Source organism: Solanum pennellii, chromosome 2 (genome assembly GCF_001406875.1).
Source record: "Solanum pennellii chromosome 2, SPENNV200".
Classification (NCBI taxonomy): Eukaryota; Viridiplantae; Streptophyta; class Magnoliopsida; order Solanales; family Solanaceae; genus Solanum; species Solanum pennellii.
In genome coordinates, this window is record NC_028638.1 from 30,647,023 (window position 1) to 30,666,983 (window position 19,961).

Consider the following 19,961-nt stretch of genomic DNA (forward strand, 5'->3'; position numbering starts at 1 on the left):
CTCTTAATATCCTATGCAGACTGTAGTTGTCTGAATATCCAATAAAACACCAACTGTCATGGCTGTGAAGATTTACTGAACCACTAAAGAAAGTTTAATGATTTTTCTAAATAATTTCCCATAATTTTGTGACCTTCTCCTATTTATATTATTTGTTTGGTTTTAATTTGATACAAAATTTAAGAAAATAAAAAAGAGTTTAAATCTTGTGATCTTAAACTAAAAATATATAGAATATATCAAAATGTACATTAATCTTGTGTTTTTAAGTATGTCATATTCAAAATTAGAAGTAAATCGTCACAAAAGAAGATACTTCTTTTTAAAAAATACTCCATAGATAATGGACACGAAGTACACATGTTGATGCTGTCAATTATGTTGAATGGGTGCTCAAATGAGAGTTCTTCCATAATAGAAAAAATTCTGATTTACATGCCTAAAAATCTGCTATATATCTCTAAATATATGTTATTCCTAATTGTAATATCTATGAAAATAAGCGATATTAATCTATGATATCTTTTATCATTATTACACAAATATTTAAAGTTATAACATAGATACGTATAGAAATTTAGAATTTCTCCAATAATGTTACCATCCCCCCTCAAATTGATGTTGATGGATCAAAAAGCATCAATTTTCCTTCAAGAAGCTGATAATGTTGTCGTGCTATAGACTTTGTAAACACATTGGCTATTTGAAGATCACTAGATACATGTGGAAGAGTAATGACTCTTATCTACAACTTCTCTGATATAATGACAGTTTACTTCAATGTGTTTGGCCCTTTCATGATAAACTGGATTAGTAGCAATTGAATAGCACTTGCATTGTCAGTATCGAGAGGAGTGAAATTAGATTGAGGAAATCCAATTTCATCAAGTAAACCACGAATCCAAACAATCTCATAGCAAACTGTAGACGTTGCTCGATATTCATTTTTGGTGGAAGATTTTGATACACGGTCTTGATTCTTGCCCTTCCAAAATATCAAGGAATCTCCAAGAAACCTGCACCAACCCATGACGTAGCGACGAGTATCAGGACATCCACGAGGAGATCTTCCCAGGAAATATCGAATGATGCAACAGTTTGCCACCAAATGTAGATGGCATGAATCCTGCATAAATTTACTCACTTGTTGAACTGCAAAAGAGATATCAGGCTGAGTAATAGTAAGATAATTTAGGTTCCCAACTATTTTCGATACAAAGTTGGATTAGGTAGAAGATCTTTTTCCGCATGACAGTACTTTACATTCAGTTCCAACAGAGTATTTATAGAGGAAGATTCTTGAAGACTAGCCAAAACAATCAAGTCCTGAGTATATTTGTGTTGGTTCAAGAACACACTTAAAAAATTATAATTAATGAACTTCTACTACTAATCAACTTGAAGATATCCTTACTAAAGTTTTCACTGATGTCAAGCATTCAGCCATTTTGAACAAGTTGGCTGTGGAATTCTCACCACCAACTTGAGGAGAGGTATTGAGAATTGTTATTAATTAATGTGCTAATCACAATATAGACTTAATTAGTTAGCTGATTCATTAGTTTGTTAGAGAGCAGTTAGTTTGAAGTCAGTTAATAATTAGTTAGATATTTTCTGTTTCTTCTTTACAGCTGGCGTTCTTGTAGACATATACTTCGATCAGTAATCAAAGGCATTATCGAGTCTCATTCAATACAATTACAATTCCTTCTACATTGCTCTGGGTTACAGTAGTTCCTTTGAAATCCACCATTGATATGGAGTTTTCATAGAAACTATTGTTAGTTCCACAACCAATGGATATGCAGTAATCACATAATTGTGTTTTTTCAATTCACCTATGTTGTTCATAATTTTCAGTGGTGAAAATCCATCTGAAAGTGCATATTTGATTTCAATATTACTTGTAGCAGCATCTTTTTGTAGTTTTATTGCTATTGTTTCAATCAGATCTGTGAAATTGAAAGTAGAGTTGACTAAAGTTACATCAACGTCACAATGCCGGCTCTTGCCTTAGAAATTTTAGGCCATTGCCTTGGGGGCCTCAAATTTCTATAAATAAAAAATTATGTTTAATTTTTTCATGAAAAAAATAATTATTTACAATAAAAAGTATATATATATATATATATATTTATTTGCTAACACTCACATTATTTATCTTTTTTAAACTCTTTATGCACTCTATTTTTATAAATTTTTAATAATTAGAGTAATATTCTGTCAAAAATATGAATATTTATAGTCGATAAGTGTTGAACAAAGTAAATTACAAATATTTTTTTTTTGTAACTTTAGATATTAAAGTAGGATATACCCAGTTATCAATTTTTTGGATCAGATTATATGATTCTAACTCTTAGATTTATTTAAAATTTATCAACTTATTACTTACAGAACAATATTATCGATTCATATTATAATAGTCTCAATAACATGATGTTTTCAATGTTAAACTGACCAAATCTTGCTTTAAAATAATAAATAAAAAAAGTATTTAAAAAACTCATTTATAATAAAGATATCAAGTAATAATTTACATCTAAAAATTTAGAAAAATAAATAAATACAAATAATATTTATTTAAATTTAAGCGTCTAATCAAAATTTCACTTTAGGTCTCGAATTATGTTGAGCCGCCTCTAAACGTCATAACTATTGTTGTGCTGCATAAAATTGTAATGTTATCCATATATAAAATTCGCGTAGCAGGTAGCTTGGGGAAGACGAAGAAGACGGGGAAGGAGACAAAATTGGTGTTAAATATTCATTTCTTAAGACATCATTTAATAGGGGGAAAAGTTAGTAAAATAGGTATTTCATAATTATTTTCTTCATGAGTATGTCAAGTCAAAGTGTGACAAGTAAAAATAAAAACACAGAGAGTACTTTATTTCTTTAACAAACACATTAACTTTATTAGCATCACGACATAGCATACTTCCATAATGCACAACCAAAAAAAAAAAACACAAAGCAATCAAGAATACATTATGAACAATCAAAACAAGCCAACAGATTTCAATAATGCAAAATCACAACATGGTATTCAACTATTGCATTTTGTGTGGTATTATCACTGCTGTATGTTTTCGCGGTAGCGATACCTTTTGCTAGCCTGAAAACACCAGAACCACCAACAATTGGCATCTCTCGATACTCGTGAAATATCTGATTGTGCCCAAGGATACTAAGCGTGCTACCATTGTACTTACCATTTGTGAACACAAGGTTGAGAGTCATAAGAAGGCCTATATCTTCAAACGAAGCTGAGCCATAAATCCCTTGGGCTCGGCCTATTATTTTGGAGTTGGGCTCGGGGTTAACCGTCAACGGATTGTCCATCATCCTTACCAAGCCAAAAAATGTTGGTGATTGAAATGTATTATTGGCTTGTGCTATTTGGATTGCTGATGGTTTCGTTGCAGTCACAGTATCATGAAAGTAGAAGTGAAGTTTGGTCATTTTTAGTTTTGCATGAGAAAGCTTTTTAAACCATTTGTCCACTCCTTTAGGACTTTGATCAAGCCCATGACTTGAACCCAATATTGTTATTGCCAAAAATAAGAGAGCGAACAACAAAAATTTCTCCATTTTCTTTACCCTTTTATCCCCTTGTTACTTATACATTCAAATGAATCATATCTAGCTTCAAATAAATAGAAGCAAAAACACAAATGTTGAGAAAACGTGAGAGAGGGAGGAAATAACAAAAAAGATTTTTCTAATGTTTATTTAATTAGATTGCGGTTCATGGGCTAACTACTTATTTGAATATGATATTCTAAAAAACATTACAGTACCTTGATGTGCATTTTTCTAATAACAAACATACATTATAGAGTTGACTATCGAAATCGATTCTATGATTGAATAACACATGTGCTACTTAGTATTAGGAACTTGGAGATACAGATAGAGGAGAAATGATACAAAAAGTTGCCATGTCCTTCGATTAATATACTTGCCATGTTCTAGGATGATACTCGTGAACAGCTCCAAGATGATCTAATGATATGTATATTTAGAAAAAGGGCAAGGGGTTGAGTTTAGGAATATTAATGCCAATTAATATGATTTCTTAAAGTCATCAAGGAAAATGACTTTAAGAAATAACATATATATATGTATCTCAAATTGAAAAAAGTCAACTCTATATATGTTTGTTATTAGAAAAGAGCACATCTAGGTGTTTTACGAAAATATATATAAGCAAAAGAAAAAATGACTAAGTTTCGAAAAATCGATTAGTCCTATGATTTAAGAGAAATCGACTTTCCAAATTACAGAGTCGCCACTTGATTTTTTAGTAAAAATCAAGAAAACTTAAAATTATTTTCCAGAAGATTTAAAACAGATAAAAATCAGTTGAAAAGGGTTCGAAGTTCAAATATACATTCCAAGAAGGTGCTAGGCCCTCAGAATGTCCGCTAACTCGCGGTTGACCGTCGATTTGACTAAAACTGACTTTTAATTTTAATTTTCAAATATTGACTAAGCAAAGAAAATTTATTTTTATTATTTTTATTTATTACTTATCATATCATTTTTAGCCAATTATTTTAAAGGGAAATAAGGTAAAGAGGAGTCATTCAAAACTGACGAGTAGAATAAAGAGTAAACAAAATCTATATGTATATATATATTTTTAAATATATATAAAAATAAAGAGAAATGGCTATCCTTGGGAAATTAATAAAATTCAACCAAAAGTGTTAGTCAATGACAATAATAGCAAATAAATCATAGCAGAGGGAAGAATATTTGAACTTGGGCTTTTCAGGCTACTGATTTGGGCTCTGGCCCTATTTTAACCCTTGAAATCATGTGTATACACCAAGCGTATATTAATGTATATGGGTCGTTTGTTAACTCTTTTTATGTATATCAAAGTTCATAGCGACTGCATACAGTCCGCTTTGACGCCTCCGACCAGTATTTTGTTTTTTCCTCCATGTATTTTCTGCTCTAGACCTGTATATCGTGTATAAAGTTGTATACAGTATGTATACTGCCCATTTCTTGGGCTTTTGAGCAAACTTCCAGCAGTATTTTGGAGCTCTGGAACATGTAACAGCTTCCGCATTCGATAGATAGGAAAGGAAAATCGAGCTTTTATGACTCAACTCGAAAATGCGAAGAAGATAAATTCACCATGGACTCGAAAGGGAGTTGTTCATACAAGTTTAAAAGAAAAGAAGATGAATTAATGCCAAACCACAGTATTGGAACAAACAAATGTAAATTCAAACCAAATAAATAATGCAAAGGAAAGTAAAAGCCCATGTCTTACTTGAAAAGAGTAGTATTTACACTTCAACTAATTCACAAGAGTAATATCTTTAATGAAAATATAATAAGACATGGCTAAAGAAATTTTCAGTGTATTCAAAAGGAAAATAGAACATATGTCCACATTAGAAATTCCAATGTTGAGACATATCAGGCATGACAATTACGGCAAGACGATCACACGATTCGAAACAAAACGAAAGCCAAATTTTAAGCATTTATAAATTCGAATTCATACATTTAACTAAGACAATGAAAATGAATGACACAATGATCAGTTAGAAATTCCAACCAAACAGACTTTCAAAGAAGAGTATAGAAGTCAAAATAAAGAAGAAAACAAGTATGAAGCCAGAGAAACCAACAGAATGCTCATCACATAGTACTCGGAATCAAAATAAGACGTGAATGAGGGGAGAAGTATCACCTATATTGGAGCAGCGCTCCGGGACGACAAGCTTGACTACGAAGCAACATCCACCACGGACTTTAACTACACAAGATTCTGATGAATTCAAAAAATTGAAAATTATATTTGTTTGAACTCTTGTCCTTAAACTTTTGAAGTCATTTGAGGTATGTCTTATCAGATCGAAAATCCTCCCTTCAATAAAGGTAGATGAGAGCTTATATAGAAGAAATTGGTGCTGAGATAAGGGGGGAAACGGGCAAATTTTGAGAGGGAAAACTGGATGAATTCGAATTTCGAGTTCCTTGGAGATAAGGTTGCTAATAGCTGAAATTGGTACCATCCTCAACGGTATTGAAAGGCTGGGCATTGGATTATAAACCAAGGACAAAGAGGCGACGATATTTCGACACCTACACTATTCCCATACGGAGAGGATAAAGGAGAGAGACAGAAGACGACACGACAAGAGTTGCCGGACTCGGGTCGCGATTTTCTCCTGTGTTTTAGCGATCTGGGTCACTGGAACTTCTGGAGAAGAAGAAAGCACGCGTACAGGGTCTGGGAACGGGTCTTTTAGGTATTGAATTGGGATTAGGTTGGGTTGAGGGAGCAAGTGGGCTGGTTGTTATTGGGCTTGGCTGAAAATTAGGAAAAGAATAAGTTTCTTTGGCTAAAGGAATTGAAGTGGGCCTATTTGGAAAATTGGATGGGCTGCTGAAAAATGTTTTGTAAGGGCCCAAAAATTTGATCCTTTCATATAGCCAAATGAATTATCGATTCAGCCAAATTGAATTTCACTAATGAATTCGGCTAAAATATAGATAAGACGAATTAATATAATTGATTAACGAGCTTATTAATCTTAACAAAAATAAAATAATTAATTTAATTGTAAACTAATGATTTAAAAATATAACTATAATTTAATCTAAACTAATCTAATAAAATACTTACTAAAATTACAATATTTTTTGAGATGATTTTCGAATATTTACGAAAATATACCAATTATATCTATAAACTATATGAAAATATATTTACTAATTATAAATTATAAAAATCTACTAGGATTACTTAAAATGACTTTGGGAAGTATTTCAATTTTATAAAACTAATTATTCTAAATTGTTTGGAAATTATAAAGCTCGTGAATTAATTCCAACCGGGGAGGGTCAAAATTGGGTGTCAACAACTATCCCTCATTTTCCTAGGATTGATGCAATAAATTCGAGGAAAATGAAAGTGGCCAATCCAATTTTGACTGACCATAAATTCATCTTTCCAACAGAATTTGGTACGGACTTTAGGAATTATGGCCGAACCCCGGAAATGGGTTTCCTACATATCCCAGGCTATATGAGAATTCAGGACACTTGTAGTTCGACACGTTTGATTTAACGCACAATTAAGAAGGAATTCAAAAGTCACTTCGGTACCAAATTATGAAGGGATCGAAATGCTCGGGAATGGGATTTAAGAAAATACAGTCGTGTTTTCAACATTGAGCCCGCCTACATATCCTTAAATCTTAGGAATTAGGCTGCTTGTAGTTCGACTCAATCGGTTGAAAAGGAAATCTATTATGCTAGATAACCTTTGGCTCTGGACAAGTGACAAGATTAAACGAGTATAAAAAGGAGGCTTGTAACCTCTTAGACATGAATGTGGCGCGCTTCACACCCATAATTAAGAACTTACACAGACATAATCTCCAAGCTCCTGGCGCATTGTCACTCAAATTGAAAACTTACTTCCGGTAGATCCTAAAATTTCCGGATGTAAGACTGAAACTAACAGACCTAAAGAAAAACCCACATGCCTTCTGATAGGGGTGTGGTTTGATTGTGGTGGAAGTCGTTCCTCTGCTAGTGTCCTAAGAGTTTGACATTCCTCTTTGGACTGTGTCCCAGTTCGCTGCTAAGAAAAAGTTCCACGTTGTGCTGCATCCTTTTTGATGTCGTCCGCACCTGTGGTATGTTTTGGAGAATTCATCCTCTCGGATGCTCTCGACAAAGACTGAGATAAAACTCGTCAGCATAAAAATGTAGTTAAGATGGGAGACAGTGTCCTTTACCATGTCCACACTTAATTGTTCTTCTCGACATTTGACGTCAACTCGATTGGTTTGACGTAAAGCAAATAAAGCTTATGTCTTGTGTTTGCAATATAATCTTCAATGTATTCTTCATTTGATGTCAACATAAAGGAAAATTGATGTGGTGTGCTAGTATTTCTCTTGTCGTCGTCTTCGATGCTCTTCTTGATGTTTACTTTTATCAAAATAAAAAAATGCAGTTGATGCCGATGGATAAATATTTCTCTTGGGATGCACGATTTCCTTTTCTGGCAGTGCATAATTTCTTGCGTGGCATGAATAACTTCCCGCGATGCATGATTTCTTGCAGGGTATAAAACCTTCCTGCGATTCATAAATTCTATGAGGTATGAATATCTTCTCGCCATGCATAATTTCTGCGAGGCATGAAATCTTTTCGCGATGCATAAATTTCTGCGAGGCATGAATATTAATTCGCGATGCATGTTTTTTCGCAATGCATGAATATTAACTCGCGATGCTTGTTCTTTTGGGATGCATGAATATTAACTCGCGATACATGTTCTTTCACGATGCATGAATATTAATTCGCGATGCATGAATATTAACTCGCGATGTATGATCTTCCGCGATGCATGAATATTAACTCGCAATGCATGATCTTCCTCGATGCATGAATATTAACTCGCAATGCGTGATCTTTCGCGATGCACGAATATTGACTCTTGATGTCATCCTTGGTACCAAGTGAAGATAGCGCTTCAACCGAGCAACATAGTTATCTTCTGGGTGCCTTCAGGATAATGATGTTGTCTCATTTGACAATGAAGTAAACTGATTCTCCAGAAAGTGTATCGTCTTGATCGGCAATAAAATAAATGTCACTTCCGATAGTAGTCACACCATATCTGATATTATGATGCAGATGACGCCCTTTATGAAAATCGTAAATTCTTTCTTGAGATTTTCGCTTGATTCCCCTTCAAATCGGATTGTACGTTCCTTATGGACTTCATGTTGTTTGAAATTGACTGAAATAAGCCATTCATATTCCTAATTCTCCGGTGTAAGCGATATAAAATAATTCTTGCGTTTACAGGAACACGGTTAAATTTTGGGAGAGCTTTCTCCTCCCTTGACTTCTCCATATTTATCGATCAGAGGAATTTCTGATATTAAAGCCAAGCTATAAACCTGCGTCCACAGAAAAATTGTTAATGTTAAAACGAACTAGTCTGTGTTGATTTCTTCAGTCGCCTGCTCCTTGTCATGCTATCTCCGGTTGATCTCTCTGATCTCCCAACTCTTGATGGATAAGACAAAATATTTTATGGCAAAACAAATGAAACACAAAAGGAAAATCTTTAGGAAAATAAATTTTCGAGAAGTAATATTTTGAAAAGGGTCACTGCCAAGTGTCATTTCACGCCAGGCTTAGCGAACTTCTTTGAGCATGATGCTTGGAGGTATATCTTATTATTCGATGGGGAGTATTCAAAACCATTCTAGACTGCCGATAAACTTATGTTGAAATTTTGAGGCCATCCTCAAAATTTCAGTCCTAGTTAACTGTATCGGCTTTATCTTTCAACTGTCGCTGAGTAAATTTTGGAATTTTGAGATCCTCTCCTGTCCTAGTTGCAAACCTCGAAATATCTTCAGTCTTGACTTGCTGAGGAAAAATCTTTTCCTGAGAATTTTTTGAGACCCTCTAAAAAATTCTGTCCCACTTTCTATTGTAAAGAGAAATAGAAATCTTTCGGGAAATATGACCGAACCCTTCTGGCGCCTACGTATCTCATTCTTGGGAATTCAGGTCAGACATAGTTCATTACAAAGAAATATTTAAAAGGGATAAATGGGGTGACCGAGGCCGACATAGGCTGCCTACGTATCTCATTCTTGAGAATTCAGGTCTAACGTAGTTCATTACAAAGGGATAAAAATTTAAGCAAAACAAACACAAGCAAAAAGAATGATTACAAGTAAATAACAGAAATGCGAACCGAAGTTTCACACGTAGTATCTCTTGACAACATCTGAGTTGATTGGTTTCGGTCATACGGTGCCATCCATATCCGACAGGACCAAAACACCTCCAGATAATACTTTATGAACCATGTAAGGTCCTTGCCAGTTTGGTGCAAATTTTCCTGAGGAAAAATGCGCTTAATTACCAACTCACCGATTTCGAAAATTCTAACTCTTACTCTCTTGTGAAAAGCACAAATCATTCTCTGTCGATACAACTGCCCATGACAAACGACAACCATTCTCTTCTCATCAATCAAAGTTAGTTGATCAATCCGCTTGCTGAACCATTCAGCATTACTTAACTCAGCTTCTTGGATGATCCTTAAAGACGGTATTTCGACTTCAGCAGGTATGACTGCTTCTGTTCCATATACTAGCAAGTACGGAGTAGCTCCAATCGACGTTCTGACAATTGTCTGATAACCCAATAAAGCATATGGCAGCATCTCAAGCCAACCTCGGTGATTGTCAATAATTTTTCTCAGAATCTTCTTGATATTCTTATTGGCGGCTTCTACAGCTCTATTCATTTGAGGACGATAAGCGATCGAATTTCGATGAGTAATCTTAAATTGTTCACAAATATCTCTCATCAAGTGACTATTGAGATTTGCACCATTATTAGTAATGACGGATTCTGGCACTCCAAATCTGCATATAAGATTGTTGCAAACAAAATCAGCTACAACTTTCTCGGTTAACGACTTGTACGATACTGCTTCCACCCATTTGGTGAAGTAATCAATAGCAACCAAAATGAATTTGTGTCCATTTGAAGCGGCTGGCTCTATCGGACCTATAACATCCATACCCCAAGCTACAAATGGCCAAGGTGAACTCATAACATTAAGTTCGTGAGGCGGCACTCGGATCAAATCACTGTGCACTTGACATTTATGACATTTCTGCACAAACTTGCAACAATCATTCTCCATAGTCATCCAGAATTAACCGGATCGAAGGATCTTTCTTGCCAAAGTGAGCCCATCATATGCGTGCCACAAATTCCGGCATGTATCTGTTCAATAAGCTTCGCAGCTTCAACAGCATCAACACATCTGAGAAGACCTAAGTTTGTAGTCCTCCTATACAGGATTTCTCCACTTAGAAAGAAATTGAGAGTCATACGATGTATCGACTTCTTCTGATTGGACGTAGCATCTTCAGGATAAATCTCGGACTCCAAGTACTTTTTTATATCGAAATACCATGGCAAACAGTCTGGTTCTGCTTCAACGTGTGAACAATGAACTGGATGTTCTTTCAGCTCTATATCCAGAGGATCAATATAATCAGTATCTGGATGTTTAATCATTGAAGCGATGGTGGCCAGAGCGTCGTCCAACTCATTTTGTATTCTAGGAGTATGTCGGAACTCGATCTTACGAAATCTTTTGCACAACTTCTGCACATACTATACGTAAGGTATAATCTTTGGGTTCTTCACATCCCATTATCCTTGAACTTGATGAATCAAAAGATCTAAGCCTTCGATAACCAACAACTCGTAGACATTCATGTCAATGGCCATTCTCAAACCAAGAATACAAGCTTCATATTCGGCCATGTTGTTCGTACAATCAAATCGGAGTTTAGCCGCCATGGGATAGTGCTGACGGGATTCCGACACTAAGACCGCCCCAATACCTTTCCCTTGATGATTTGCCGCTCCATCAATGAATAATCTCCAACCTGGATATGCTTCAGAAATATCCTCACCCACAAATGATATTTCTTCATCGTGAAAATAAGTTTTAAGCGGTTTATACTCTTCATCAACGGGATTTTCTGCAAGATGATCAGCAAAGGCTTGTGCTTTTATCGCCTTCTAAGTCACATACACAATGTCAAATTCACTCAACAGCATTTGCCATTTAGCTAACTTTCCGGTCGGCATCGCTTTCTGGAAAACATACTTCAGCGGGTCCATTCTTGAAATAAGATATGTCGTGTATGAAGACAGATAATGTCTTAACTTCTGGGCAAGCCAAGTTAAAGCACAACACGTTGCTTCAACAGAGTATAATGGACTCGTATGGAGTAAACTTCTTGCTTATATAATAAATGGCTCGCTCCTTCTTTCCTGTTTCGTCATGCTGCCCAAGCACGCATCCAAATGCGCTATCTGAGACGGACAAATATAGCAACAGATTGCTCCCTTCTCGCGGAGGAACCAATACTGGTAGGTCGGACAAATAGTTCTTGATAGCTTCAAAAGCAGTCTGACATTCTTCGGTCTACTTTGTCGGAGCGTCCTTCTTCAACAGCTTGAAGATAGGCTCACACACCACAGTTGATTAGCTATGAATCGGCTGATGTAGTTCAACCTCCCCAACAAACTCATCACCTCCTTCTTAGCCTTTGGCGGAGGTAACTCTTGAATTGCCTTAATCTTGGAAGGATCGAGTTCAATACCTCTTCTAGTGACTATAAATCCCAACAACTTGCCGGCTGGCACTCCAAAAGCACATTTAACGGGATTCAACTTCAAGTTATACCGATGCGGACGATCAAAGAACTTCTTCAAATGTGTCAAGTAGTCCGAACTCTCGCGGGACTTGATTATGACGTCATCCACATACACCTCGATCTCCTTAAAAATCATGTCATGAAATATGGTCGTCATAGCCCTCATATAGGTAGCACCAGCATTCTTGAGGCCAAATGGTATCACTCTGTAATGATATACACCCCAAGGTGTACTAAAAGCTATCTTTTCTGCATCTTCTTCGTCCATCAGAATCTGATGATAACCTGCATAACAATCCACAAATGAATGCATTTCATGTTTAGCACAATTATCGATCAGAATGTGAATATTTGGCAACGGAAAATTATCCTTCGGGATAACTTTGTTGATATCTCTTTAGTCGACACAAATTCTGATCTTCCCATCCTTCTTAGCAACCAGAACAACATTGGCCAACCAAGTCGGATATTGTGTCACTTCCACCAACCGAGACTCGATCTGCTTGGTGATCTCTTCTTTGATCTTTAAACTCAATTTAGGCTTGAACTTCCAAGCCTTTTGCTTCACCGGATCGAACCCTGGATTGATCGGCAACTTGTGAGACACCACATCGGTACTCAGCCCTAGCATGTCGCTGACTTCCTAGACGAACACATCAATGTATTCGGTGAGTAAATGAATCAGACCTTTTCTTTGATCCTCATTCAAGTGAACGTTGATCTTGACCTCTTTTACACACTCTTGGTCTCCCAATTTACAGTTTCAGTTTCCTCTAAATTCGGTTTATGCTGATTTTCAAACTGCTAAAACTCTTCAGCAACATACTCCGGTACCTCACTTTCTTCCTCGTAACCATCAACCTCGTCATCACCTGCCTTATTTTGTTCGTTCAGCTCGTGACATGACATGACATTGGCAGGTTTAAAACTTACATTACTGAAACCATAAAGAAACAAAGTTAGGAAAGCAAAGTATAACAGATAAGTAAATAAATAAATTTTAAAATAAAATAGGCTTTCATTCAAATTGGAAGAAACGGTGCAAACTTTGGTCATGGCATAGGGCCATGTTGCCTTCTTTGAACATCACGATGGAAATTCAAAAATTCAAACAGATAAGAAAAAATTCAAAATGGTGGTCTCGGGCCTCTTCCGGACTACCACCGATTTAAATATGCATAAAATGATGCCCTTCTACCAAGGAGTTCGGGGAATCAGGATGGGCGTGGAGGTCTAGTTCTGCAGCATCTCTCCTAGCTCAACATCACGGAATCCTGTCAGCTCGACCTCTTCCTCAATGATAGCATCAACCTCTTCAAAAAGGCCATAGATTCCTTCCCCAAGGTCCTCCTACTCAGCATATTCACAGACTGGAAAGGATTGATACAGATGTGGGATTGGCTTGGCCAATGCTTGATCCTTATTCTTCTTTGTCTTCTCATCATCATCTTTGGGGACGTATCCCAAGCCATACCTTGCTCCTTTGACGGGAACTTGAATAGGCTCAAAAATTCCTTGGGAATTCCTTCTCAATCCGAAACCTGGTTCAAATCCACTTTGTAACATCACAGTAGCAATCATCTTATACACAGAAGGCATGAGAGGCTGTGGGGCCAAGTCTTTACCGGTAGCATTTACCAGCTCCACCGTGTAGAAATCAGTACCTCGAGACACTTCATCGATAATCGGCGCCTGTCTGCCAGAGTGACTACCTTTGCCATGAATGACTAGCTCTTCGTTCTTCCAAACGAGTTTCATCATCTAATGTAGGGTAGAAGGCACAACTCCAGCCATGTGAATAAAAGGTCTTCCTAGAAGAAGGTTATAGTTGGTGTCAATATTTAGGACTTGAAACTGTGCGCTAAACTAGGCAGGGCCTATTTGGATAACCAAATTTACGGCTCCCAACGTATCCCTCTGAACCCCATCAAAGGCTCTTACATTGACTTGGTTTTACTCCAGCTTCCCAAGGTCAAACCTTAACTGCCTTAGTGTCGATAACGTGCAAATATTCAAACCAGATCCATCATCTACTAAGACGCAATTGACAACCTTTTTGCGACAGACGACAGTGATATGCAGTGCCTTGTTGTAAGACCTCCCTTCAAAAGGCAACTCGTCGTCACAAAAGCTGATTCGATGCCCTCGAATAACCCGGTGGATCATAGCGGCCACGTTATCGCTGCTTGTGCCCGCGGGTATACATGTATCATCGAGAGCTTTCATCAAATCTTGCCTGTACGATTGAGAACTCATCAGCAGGGCCCATACAGAAATCTGGGCTGGAGTCTTCTCCAAATACTTGATAATAAAATAATCTGTCGGCTACATTCTTCTCCAGAATTCCTCTGCCTCACCCTAGCTTATTGGATTTTTATCTTGATCCTTCTTTTGAACTCCAAGAGCATGCTCCTCAGGAGTATAACATCTTTCGGATCGGGTCATACCTTGTGCAGCAGTCTCAATCACAAATTTTTGCTTGATAAGAGTTTTTGATGGCACCAAGGCAACATCCTTTGTAGGTGTCAAAATAACAAACTCTTTCTTCTGTTTGACGCTTAAGGAAGCCACAGCCTTTTCCAACTTGTCATGAACGATTGGAGTTACCACTTTCGTCCCACACCAATCATCGTATGTTTCTATCATACTGACGTTGCCACCTCCATGATTTGGCAAAGGATTGGTATTAACATTTAGGTGCAGCTGGTTGGAGAGAAACCACCTTTTTGTCAATTAAATCCTGAATCTTATGCTTGAGGTTGATACAGTCCTCAGTATCATTCCCAACACTGTTGGAATGATAATCACATCTTTGATCTGGATTATAGAATTTTGAACTGATATCCACGGGTTCGGGCCCACTGGATGGATATATCCAACCATAGCCAGTCGCTCGTACAGCTTTGTTCGGCTTTCTGCGAGCGCGGTGAAATTCCTCGAAGGTTTCTTCTCAGACCGAGGTCGAGGGAGATCATAACTTCCTTGTGGGGGAGGCATCTGTTGATAACCTCGATTGTTCGGACGGGGAGCTTGATTTCTGGGATATGAGTTTGTCTGGTAGTTTGGCATTGGAGCTTGGTAGTTCGGAGGGGGATTTTGGTACAGTGGAGCTTGGGCTTGATTAACAGGAGAGGGTGCTCTATAGCTCAACTGCACGTTAGCACAGTACAGAGTAACACCTTGATAGTAAGGAGAACGAATTTGGTAAAGTGGAGGATGATTTTGGTATATGAGAGATGGATTTTGGTAAATTGGAGGTGGATTTTGGTAAGTGGGAGATGGATTTTGGTAAATTGGAGGTGGATTATTTTTTTGACTAGCCTGGTAAGAGTTTTGAGAAGGTCGAGAACGACCTTGGGAATATGACGAGCTTTTAGGGGTTTTCCTTCCCCCATATGAAGCAGCAACGATTTCTTCTCTTTTCTTTTTCAACGTTCCTGATGATCCGGGACGGACTATCTTCCCCATTTTCAACTTGTCTTCGATAGTCTCACCAACTTTGACTATCTCGGCAAATTTTTCTCCTACGAGCAACATGATTCGATCATAATACTCGGGCTCTTACACCCGCAAAAACACTTCTACGATTTCCTTTTCAGACATGGGCGGTCTCACCCTCACCGCTTCTTTTCTCCACCTATAGGCAAACTCCCTATAGCTCTCGGTTGATTTTTGATTTATTTTTTCCAAAGAGTATTGATTTGGAATAATTTCTACGTTATAAGCGAATCGATCGATAAAATCTCTGGCCAATGCATTTCAGCTGGGCCATTGTCGGGTTTTATGCGAGGTGAACCATTCAAGAGCTTCTCCGCACAGGCTTCGGCTGAACAGACGCATCAATAAAGCTTCATCCTTTCCACTCCTCCGAAGGTGTCAAACTTCGGGATCTTGAACCCTTCTGGAAGGTCTAAATTTGGATGAATACACAAGTCTTCATAACTAAGCCCGGCGATATCGGGGATGCATTGGAGCTCTTTCATGGCTTTCTTGATCTCTTCTTTTATGTCGATCTTTGCCTCTTCCTTTGCCCTCCACTCTCTTTCATGTTCCTCATAATGGTCCAGCTCAGAACCGTGCACATAGTGCTCGGCAGGGATAGAAATATGTAAAGTGGTTCTTTTTGGTAACGGTGGAGCTACAGAGGGATTCTGAGCATTTTGAGAGGTTTGATAATTTTGTGGGTAAGTTTGCGGATTGATATTCTGATTTAAGTGGTGGTGGGGTGTTTAGGGATTGAAAGTATTTCGGTTTTGATTTTGTGTTGGTGGAACGGTTTGATGGTGGGTATTTTGAGGATGGGGTGGCATTTGGGGGTGGCTGTTTTGAGGAGCAGGTGGAGTTTGGTAGGATGCGGAAGCATATTGGGGATTTTGGGTAGTCAGGTCTATAACCGACGGATTCTGAGCAGGTGTTGATGGCTGGTTGTGGGATGGATCCATATTTGAAGAAGGGAAGTAGATTGGAGGTCTCCCTCAGCAGCATTAGCAACAAATCCTGGGGAGTCAGATCTTGCCTCCTTTGCATTTCAACTCTTATTTCTGCAAATCTGTTGCATCAGCTATAGAATCAACTCAATTTGGTCCGCTATGGTGGGTTGAGCCACCACAACATCAGTAAGACTTACTTCTTCATTACTATCCCCCATAACTGTCTTTCCTTTGTCTGAGCTTTGTCTAGGGAAGAAATCTGCGGGACCTTTTGATCTGGTGAAATAGGGATGATCTGCCAGCTTTTGATCGACGTAGATCAGTTTCAAAGTACCTGAGAAGGAAAACAGCTCAAAGGCAGATTTGTGAGTACAGATTCAGAATACAAATTGCATAATATCACACGTAGAGCAGATAAACACATAAGTTGCTATGTTTGAGGAATATCTTCAACCCACGAGTGAGGACGGAAATAGATTTTTTAACAAGCAGGAGTTTGCTTATGTTAGTTCGACAGTATCTAAGAAAAGCTAAATCACGTTGAGCTAAGGTCTTCTTGCAGCTGTTTTTTGACGTCCGTTGATCTAGCCTTCGTATCTTCTTGTAATATGAAGGGGGAGAATAATTTTTTTTTAAAGATAGCGGCCGGACCTGGGAAGGCTGCCTCCGTATCTCACAAGGAGAATTCAGGCCCAACGTAGTTCGAGTACAAGATAAAACATTTTCAAATCATCCGTTCATTACGATTACAAGGAAATTGAAAGATAACATTAGAGCTTTTAAAAGATAAAATGATGACGACACGTTAGTCATTTCCCTTCTTGTTGCAGCATTAGTCTCCTCCTTTCAAACGGCCTAGGAATGGAGGTTTGTAGACGATTTCCTCGTCGTCTTCTTCCCCAGTCGCTTCAGGGTGGGCATTATCTGGACCATTATTAGCTCCTTGCTCGTAGACGGGGTACTTTTCGCGCATATTCTGAAGTTTATCAATCATGTTGCTATGGAAGGCTTTGTTCTTCTTCCTCAGTGCGGCCATCCTTTCTCTCATGGAGGCGAATTCTTCCATTTCCACTGTCAGCTCTTCGCCTCTCTTGCTTCTCTTTCTCGCACTTTCAACCGAAGCATGTCCAACTTCTCTCGCAAGTCCTCTTTCTCCATCTCAACATGTTTCTTTCCCTTCATCTGTGATTCCATATCCTCATCCAGCGTCACGGTTGCAGCTTTGTAGATTGCGGTGTCCATGTCGACTCTGAGCCCTTCCTTCTTGGCTTCTTGAATTTCCCGGTGATCTGTTCGATCTTTCTTTGTAGTTTTTCTCCAGTGAGTTCCATCTGGATGTCCTTACCCTTGTCCATAGCAATAATTTTTACCTTTCCTGAGATGGTAGATTAATGTTTTAGGATTTGGGATACGAGAGGTGTCTTTGAGTGAGAAACTTAAGACTCGAAAAATTTTGGTCGGACATTTTTGTGATAATGACTTGTATATTTCTGGGAATTTCTGGCAAGAGTGGATTTACGATATCCTCATTCATAACAATATATCACATAAACAGTTAAAACACATATATCGCATCCTAAACATGCTTGTGACCCTTTTATGCCAAGGGTAGGCCTAACGATTTGTAGGATGTATATGTCATTTGAAATATTTCATTGCCCTAAAATTCAAATTTACACAAATTTTAATAAAGAAGAATGGGGATACATATCGAGGAAAACAGGATACAAAATAATCAGTCCCACGCAAGGGTACAATCCTATACTATGCTTCCATGAAACCTTCGTTGTTGAACTTGTCGTCTCCGAATGCCAACGTCTTGGGATAGTAGCTTGTGAAACTTTCTTCAACTAGTATAAACTATGATCTAATTTTTATCCACTAGACAATGATTTTTCAAACAACGTATACATTCTTCAAATTTAAACACACAAGTATGAACGTCCGTTTAGGCCGTAAGCCATTTTGGACTCATAGTTGTCTTCTAATGGGCCCAACACACCTTGGGTGTTGAGTCGTTCTAGTTCAAATGGTCTTAAATTTGGGATTTTGGCTCGGCTCTACGCTAGTTGAATAGGAGTGACTTTTGAAAAGACCGGGAACCCAAACGGACAATTTAGGCTGGAACTCGCAACAACCATTGGACGCATAACGAACCAATAAATTGCAGCTAACTCAGAAAGAAGGTGAATACAAAAAAGTCCGGCTGCGTTTCCGCAAACCGTCCTTTAATATACTATACAATATATATCAGAAATATGCCATGATATGCAATGCCAGTTTATAATTTAAGCAATTTAATCACATATAAACACCTCAATAATAAGATTTAGTCCAAATAGTCAAATCATTTTGGTTAGAACTTAATTACTCCCCAGAGGAGTCGCCATTTCTGTTTTACGAAAATATATAAGTAAAAGAAAAAATGACTAATTTTCGAAAAATCGATTAATCTTATGATTTAAGAGAAACCGACTTTTCAAATTACGGAGTCGCCACTTGATTTTTTAGGAAAAATCAAGAAAACTTAAATTTATTTTCCAGAAGATTTAAAACAGATAAAAATCAGTTGAAAAGGGTTCGAAGTTCAAATGTACAATCAGAGAAGAAGTTAGGCCCTCGGAATGCCCGCTAACTCGCGGTTGACCGTCGATTTGACTAAAACTGACTTTTAATTTTAATTTTCAAATATTGACTAAGCAAAGAAAATTTATTTTTATTATTTTTATTTATTACTTATCATATCATTTTTAGCCAATTATTTTAAAGGGAAATAAGGTAAAGAGGAGTCATTCAAAACTGACGAGTAGAATAAAGAGTAAACAAAATCTATATGTATATATATATTTTTAAATATATATAAAAATAAAGAGAAATGGCTATCCTTGGGAAATTAATAAAATTCAACCAAAAGTGTTAGTCAATGACAATAATAGCAAATAAATCATAGCAGAGGGAAGAATATTTGAACTTGGGCTTTTCAGGCTACTGATTTGGGCTCTGGCCCTATTTTAACCCTTGAAATCATGTGTATACACCAAGCGTATATTAATGTATATGGGTCGTTTGTTAACTCTTTTTATGTATATCAAAGTTCATAGCGACTGCATACAGTCCGCTTTGACGCCTCCGACCAGTATTTTGTTTTTTCCTCCATGTATTTTCTGCTCTAGACCTGTATATCGTGTATAAAGTTGTATACAGTATGTATACTGCCCATTTCTTGGGCTTTTGAGCAAACTTCCAGCAGTATTTTGGAGCTCTGGAA

At 37.4% G+C, this 19,961-nt stretch overlaps 3 protein-coding genes across 3 annotated transcripts; all 3 read right to left on the minus strand.

The window, feature by feature from the left end:
* Positions 1-643: 643 nt before the first annotated feature.
* On the minus strand, positions 644-6,271 carry LOC107008801. Its single transcript, XM_015207987.2, has 2 exons — positions 5,720-6,271; positions 644-1,152 (listed from the first exon to the last, which is right to left on the minus strand). Exons 1-2 carry the CDS (start codon positions 6,069-6,071, stop codon positions 773-775), a joined length of 732 nt encoding a protein of 243 aa, XP_015063473.1. The 5' UTR covers positions 6,072-6,271; the 3' UTR covers positions 644-772.
* On the minus strand, positions 2,898-4,111 carry LOC107008802 (dirigent protein 22-like). Its single transcript, XM_015207988.2, has one exon. It carries the CDS (start codon positions 3,592-3,594, stop codon positions 3,022-3,024), a length of 573 nt encoding a protein of 190 aa, XP_015063474.1. The 5' UTR covers positions 3,595-4,111; the 3' UTR covers positions 2,898-3,021.
* Positions 6,272-9,739: 3,468 nt separating the features above from the next.
* On the minus strand, positions 9,740-11,109 carry LOC107009874. Its single transcript, XM_015209186.1, has 2 exons — positions 10,747-11,109; positions 9,740-10,699 (listed from the first exon to the last, which is right to left on the minus strand). Exons 1-2 carry the CDS (start codon positions 11,107-11,109, stop codon positions 9,740-9,742), a joined length of 1,323 nt encoding a protein of 440 aa, XP_015064672.1.
* Between the last annotated feature and the right edge of the window lie 8,852 nt (positions 11,110-19,961).